This window comes from Nyctibius grandis, chromosome 9, assembly GCF_013368605.1.
Source record: "Nyctibius grandis isolate bNycGra1 chromosome 9, bNycGra1.pri, whole genome shotgun sequence".
Lineage (NCBI taxonomy): Eukaryota > Metazoa > Chordata > Aves > Nyctibiiformes > Nyctibiidae > Nyctibius > Nyctibius grandis.
This window is the reverse complement of record NC_090666.1, coordinates 19,799,202-19,806,512: the sequence shown is the minus strand read 5'-3', so window position 1 is coordinate 19,806,512 and position 7,311 is coordinate 19,799,202. Positions and strand designations below refer to the sequence as shown.

At 35.9% G+C, this 7,311-nt stretch overlaps 1 protein-coding gene across 2 annotated transcripts in view; it reads left to right on the top strand.

Moving 5' to 3' along the window:
• The first annotated feature begins 855 nt into the window (after nt 1-855).
• Nucleotides 856-7,311, top strand: part of SLC4A10 (solute carrier family 4 member 10) — a 132,947-nt gene continuing 126,491 nt past the window's right edge. For both annotated transcript variants that reach the window (XM_068407411.1, XM_068407410.1), the window contains exon 1: nt 856-936. In XM_068407411.1, the coding sequence (XP_068263512.1) occupies nt 856-936 (81 nt within the window). The remainder of the gene's footprint in view (nt 937-7,311) is intronic.

Here is a 7,311-nt window from a genome sequence, read left to right as displayed (position 1 = left end):
AAATTACGGAGGAAGATTACATTTGTTAGCTTGAAAGGTCTCTCATATCAGAAAAAACTCATGCATGATTGTTTTGTTTGAATATCAAAAACACATTTTTCTGTCATAACACTGGCAGATTTTCAAGGCATGCTGTTTTCTGGCTGCTAGCAGGGAGTAATGGAAACAATGCAGTGATCATGCAATTTATTGAAAATAAACACTAAAAATACTGAGGCAAGCAATGTTTTTAATTTAATAGGGACTAGGATTCATAAAGCTGCATAAAATAGCTGTTCCAGTACCATAGAGGTATTTAAATGCCTTGCTGCCTATGAATTGTTTATAATTTATTTCTGGTAATTTTCCTTTGGATCAGATTGTGATGCTGCTTCTGAATGGTGATAGTGCTTGCTGAGGAGTGGTCATGCAAGCAAAATTTGATAACCTCGATATGTCACTTCATCTGCTGTTTTTCTTTTGTTAATGCAAAGCTGGTTGCATAATACCTAATTTCTCCTTTAGCTGACCACGGATGAAAACAAAATCTATAATGGCAGTGCTAGGTTTTATAAAAAACGCGAGTGGGGAGTTGAAGGATGTGGCTTGTTCTGTTTGGATGATGCAGGATTGCTTTAAGCAGTAAGCTTACTGTTTTCAGATGGCATTAGCAGCATCAGTGATATAGCTGTGTCAGCCTCCTTGACTACTGGATGTCTGTAATTGCACAGAGGAAACTATATTTAAGATCTGATATCTTGAGGATAATGACTCCAGCACTTACTGATGGACAGAATGGCTGTTAATGCTTTCTTCACTAGCCCAGAAGATTTTGAAAGATAGATGGGTCAGTGATGTACTTTTGTAAGACAGGAAATGCAATTTTTGGGGGTCTCTGGAAACAGAAAGGTCATGCAGCTTGGAACCGGTGAGACATTACAGTCTCTAAGTCATCAGGTATGACCTCATAGTTTATACTAATATTTCGAACACAAGGATTTGTTTTACAGTTTTAGGTCATTTACATCTCTTTGTCTGTGTGATTGCTTCACATTGGATTTGCTGCAGGATTTATAGGGTAGACTGTTTACATAAGCAGAGCAATGTGTATCTTGGAAATCTTAGCGTGTTGTTAATTGCTATTTGAACAATGTAAGGTTATTCCATATATATTTTCAAACTGTGAATATGATTTCTTTTAACTAATGCATGGTAAAAGGTTATACCTTGTGCAGTAAGTAAAATTACAAGATTGTATTGCATTTTTTTTTTTGCTTTATGTTTACATGGCACACAAAGCTATTGTGTGAATGTGTGTGTTTGTCATATGAAATGCAGATAGGCAACTGTTTACCTACAGTGGCAGTTTATTTAAACAACGTATCACATTGTGTAACAGGACTGAGCTGTTCTGCAGGGACAGATCTTGCTTCATTTTGCAGTAGTAGATTTTTTTTTTTGCTTCATTTCAAGTTGGTTTTAAAAATAGCTCACTGAACATAACAGTGAAAGTTTGGCAAGATAACTCCTCTTTTTAATTATTACATTCAGTGACACGTACTAACACTAATGGGTTTGTAAAAGACAAGATTAATAAATATTTAAGCATGTTTAAAACCAAAATTTCATTTTATTGAAGCATGTCTCATCCTTTTTGTTTTTAACTGTTGCCAACTTTATTGCAAAGCTGATACTTTTGTATCTGCTAATGTACTGTGGTGATGTATAGGAAAGTCAGAGTACATAAAAGAAAACAAAACAAATATTATGGGTATTTTACATAGGAAGATAGTGGCCTAATTTCATGTATGGAGCACAAAATGGAATTGGAGACACTGTTATCACTTTAGGTGTTATAAATGCTAGATAATAACCATTGTTTCCCTTGAATACAGCCTAGAGCAATTATATTTGAAATTGTAGGAGAAGTTTATTTTAAAAAATGATGTTCGGCTCCATCTTAAGACATTCTAGATGTATTTGCAGAACATTTCCATGGCAACGTGTTTGGCCATGTGTTTTAAACGCTCAGCTGAAGCCTGAAAGTAATGTGGAATTTTTCTGTCGCTTGCTTTACCCTTGTGAAACAACAATTTTCACATATAACTGAACTGCAGATTGGCAGGGGTGAGCAGTATTTCCTGACCCCAAAGCACAGGATTAAGTGATCAAGATTTAAACATATTTTCATATTTCCACCTAAAAATGTAAACATGTAAAACATGGATTTGGTTTTTATATTTAGAACTGTATTCTGGTTTCACCCTCATTTAATAACATTTTGTTGGAAACGTATGTGTATGGGAGACCACAGAAGACCAGACTTAAGAAGGTGCAGCAAATTGCTTCAGTAAAGATGGCTGTCTTTTCATTTTTAATTAAAAACATATTTGTAAAAAATGTTGTATTACTTTTACTGGCCATAATTTATAGTTTCCCAGTCTACTTATCCAGCTTACATTCTTATTAATAATGGGGAAAGACTGCCCTGCTCTTAAGCTTGCTTAGGTTTGGAATGATTTAACTATACCTTTCACTTGCTACAAGATCTTTTTAATCTGTTAGAATTTATTTTCAGTATTTTAATGTATTAGTCACAATGAGTACATTCTGTTTCTTGGCATTGGAATGAAATTCCTGAAATTATTGGTTTCATGGTATTTTGGTGCTTTGCAGAGTATTTATGGACTTTCTCATAGGACCAGCACTCCCCCCAGCTTCGTTTTCCTTATTCAAGTATAATTTAAAACTTGACTTAACTGTATTTTGAAGTTGTTCCTGAAGTCTCCTTTGCTCATTTAAAATAATTAGATCTCCATGGAATTTTGCGTAACTGGAAGTTATATCAGTATGCCATGTGCTTTTCCTGGACTGTGTTTCATCATCTTAATTCTGCAGACTGCGTTCTGTGGATATTTTTGAAATGTAACATTGATAATGATCTCCAAATAGTGCGATAGACATCCGTTGCAGCCTGTTTAGGGTAGAAGCTGTATCTACAGAGGAAAATAAATTGGTGAAGAATGCTTGCTTGAGGAAGTGGATGTTTAGGTCATTCCATTTTGAAACAATGGTATTACTGGCTATTGCAAGTGAGTTTGAACATTTTTTTCCACTCAAAGGACATAGTCCCATTATAGGTCCTTCATTTGGAGGGACTAGAGAATAATATCCCAAAGGAATGTATTAAGGAGGTGAAGTTCTTTTGTAAGGGGAGGTATTGCAGCAAGGTAGAGATACACACATGGGAGCAGGGAATCAGACTGAAGTGATCTGAAAACTTCGAACTACAAACTATTTTGCTTGTTTAACCTTCTCCCCAACCCCTCCCCCCCAAAAAAAATAAAAAAGAAGGATTTAAAATATACTTGCTGATATTTGGACATATTGCACAAATGTGGAGTAATTGAATCCAGTGGCAATGTGTTGGTATCAACAAGAAGGTTTTTTTTAATGCCTTTTTTAAAACTGTACCATCCCTCTTCAAACCAAGTTGATTGCAACTTGTCAGTATTTGAAGAGTGCTGTGTAAAGAAGAATCTCTGTAACTAAAGAATTCTTTTCCCCTTGACTGTGCATAATGAATACACATCCATGAGTGTGTGTTTCCCTATCTTTAAACATTCTTATTCACAGAACTTGATGATGAAGATCTTATAAAGAAGCAAAGCTCTGTATGGACGTTTTAGGAACAGTGTTAACTAGGAAGTTGGTCAAGAAGCCCAGTATTTGTGTCATTTACCAATTCTAAACATGAATGCTCACACTCATTCGCGTATTCAGTTGTGTAGTGCTTTTACTTATTACTGATCGCTGTTCTGATTCCACACTACTGGCTCTCTTCGCATGTTATCGTGCCAGTTCTTAAGGAAATGGCAACACTAGGACAAGTAGGAGATCGTGGCCAAGTGTTCACAAATGGCAAAATAGTCTCCCTCCCAAGAGATGATCCTATTCTCTGGTCAGATCCTCCTCGTTTAGTAATTCATATACCTAGTCAATGGGCCTAATGACCTGAATTAGGGAAGACTTGGTATAAGCATGTCAGAAAGGTCTAAAACATAAAGTAATATAGCATAAATATGTAATAGCTAACTGCAGGGTCACAAAATATATAGCTAAATGACTAGTGTTCCAAGAATGCTCTATTCCATTTGGTGTTCCAAGAATATCACCACATGATCGTTCTGAATAAAGACTATTGGAAGGAGTTTTGCAGGGATGCAATATGAAAATGTGAATAAATCACAACAATAATGCCACAGTAATCTGTTAAAATTTTTTAAAATAGAGTCGTAGTTAGTCCCAACAAATTCCTGTAGAGGTGGGACCACATAAGAGGGAGTAGTAGGGAAAGTGACCATATTAATGCAGTAAAATAAAAGGCTTATGCATTACTTCGGCATTTTGGTGAGAAGAAGAAATCCCGACTATGGTTCATTCTCTCTCTCTCTCTCTCTCTCTCTCGTAGTGAGCCTCATAAATAATATAACTTGTTCATATTGTTTCTTGTTTCCTTGCAAGACCATATTTATTTTGCCTTCCTTAACTTTTCAATAAAAGTTACTAATAAAAAAACATTGACATGAGTGCTGTTACACTACTGTGATCGGGGTCTTTGGTGTCACAATAATTTCTTTCAGTGGAAGCTAAATATAAGTAGAAGCTGATCCGTAATTCTGGTAAATTCCAATAGATTGCTTAATTAGTAAAATCGATATAAACTACAGAGTAAGGTACATGATGCTTTCTATTGTGCCATACTGATTTCAGTGTGACCCTAAAAGGGAGAGCATCACTTTCCCGAGTCATTTAAAAAAATGTATATTCCAGTAAGAGATTACAAGATGTGACTGATGATAAGGTGGGGAAATACTGCTATTCCCTTTTTATTAAGAGGATCAAGTTTTTTCTTATGTTTAAGTGATACTTCTATTTTAGTTTGTGCCTGTTTCCTCTTGCCATGTCACTGGGCACCACTGAGAAGAGTCTGGCTAAGCCTTTGCTACTTCCCCCCAAGCAGGTATTTGTATGGTCTGATAAGACCCCTCTGAGCCTTCTCTTTTCCAGGCTGAAACAGTCCCAGTGATCTCAGCCTCTCTTTCTGTAACCTTTGTGGCCCTTTACTGGGCTTACTCCACTATGTCCATGTCTCTCTTGTGAGAAGGGAGCCCAGAACTGGACAGAGTGATCCAGTTATGTCTCAACAGGGCTGAATAGAGGTGCAGAATCACATTATCTGGGAAGGAAATTCCAATTCTGTTAACTAGCCAATCAAATATGGGAAACTTGGGACAGGAATCCGTGAAAAATGTGGACTGAATGCACTGAAAATTATGAATAGTAATGTTTGTTGGTAATGTTGAGAGGAAGAGCTTTGAAAATAGCTTTGCTTAAGTCATAGGAGTTGTTTTAGTGAAAAACCTGTTGTTTTGGAATGTCTTACATGGAATCTATGTCCCCCAATGCCAATTGACAGAAGCAGAGAATAACTCCTAAAGGGAAACGTTAAGCTTTAATATTTTGAGCTAAGTAAATTTTAAAGTAACTGAATAAAAAGATGTCAACTAGTATGATAATGCTAATTAAAAAAGAAAAAAGGTAAACTATGGGGAACATGAACTCCAGGGATTCATAAGTTGTGTTCTTAGTCAACTCACCAAAAATTATTTAATTTCTAGTGGAAACTCAGAGCTTGCACAGAGCTCTCAAATATTCTCAACTGATATAGTAGCCATCAACTGATACAAAATATTCAGCTTGGTGCATTAAATGAAAATATAAAACAGGCATGAGGGAGTGTTGAGGTATTGTAAAAAATTGCTCATTTTTATAATAGCTTCCCCCTTTTCCCCCAGCCTGCTTAAATAAAACAAAAATGTATATAGGAGCCTTCAGTAATTCAAGATTCATTTGTTTCTCTCCTCATAACGTAATGAGTTCACTTGTTTAAATTCTCTTTATTAAAGATTTTATGCAGGCACACAGAGTCATTAAAATATGTGCAAGAAATCATACCTATCTGTTTTGCATCCACATTTAATGCAATTAAAACTGTTCTAACAAAAGCAGTATCAGTTTTATGTCTCAATCTTGCGATTAAAATTTTCCAGTCAAAGCAGTGTCACTTTTATGCCTGAATCTATGCAAGCAGAACAGCAGAGAAATAATCTTGTCCTTGCATTAGTAAGGGGAGCTGCAGCTGAGCAATTCCATTCAGGTGTGGAGTCTGTTTGGAGATAGGAATTTGTATGGTGGAGACCTGATGTCAAGCTTATTAGGTGAGGGGGTTAATTATGCTTTAGGAGGATTCTGTCTGAGAGTTAGCCATGCAGGTCATTTATACTAGCTGATGTCACTCTTTAGTTCAATTTTTAAAGGTATTTAAGTGTTTATTTTCTATTTTCCTGCTAAGGTTATCTGAAGTACTTTAAACTTCAGAAAAAAAAAAAAATCAGACTTCTCTTTCCCCTTTTCTTCTTCCCATTGTTCATCTAACTTTTCTAGTCCTGTTCCTGGAATAAATTTTGGTGAATATAAGATTTTAGACTTTGTGCGTGTATGTGTGTCCTAAACAGCGGTTGTGCATATCATAACTGAAAATTTAAATTTAGGCAACTCGTAGTACATAAGAAAGTGGAGGTTGTTTGGTGTTACCTCAATGTTGACTGCCATGTAATGTTTTTAATTTAGTACACTGAATGATTGTTAGAAAAATCTAGTACATAAGGAAAAAACAAAACAGAGGTTTGTAGCAATGACAATAATACAATGATTTCTTATGGCATTGTATATTCTGCTAAAGATTATTCCTGGGTGCTGCGATTTCACATGGCAAGCGTAGGCCTAGTTCTGTGAGTACTACTAAGGATGGAGCTCAGTGTCTGATAACTGTGACTGGATCTTATCTTTGGAATACCAGTTGTGGTAGTTGTGCTAATACATTTCAAAAATATGACGACTTAGATCACCAGAGCACAGGATTTAATGGAAGTGGCTGGTTATTGCCAGTAAAGGTTTACCTAACATATGAAATATGAAACATATGAAAATGAAAAGCTGTCTTGGCATTCTTCTTTCATTCCGGAAGGAAGCGATGACCTCTTTCTTCAGGAACTTGGTTGTGTCACGGTTTAAAGCTGGGCCGGCTATTAAACCTGCGGCAGATGCTCTCTGTTATCCCCTCCTCCTCCCCCCAGGAGGAAAGGGGAAAGGGAAGAGAGACTTCCGGGTTGGAAAGTTAAAACAGTTTTAATAAACTATAATAATGAAAAAGAGTATAATAACAATAATAGAAATAATCAAATATATACAAATATATATACAAAACCA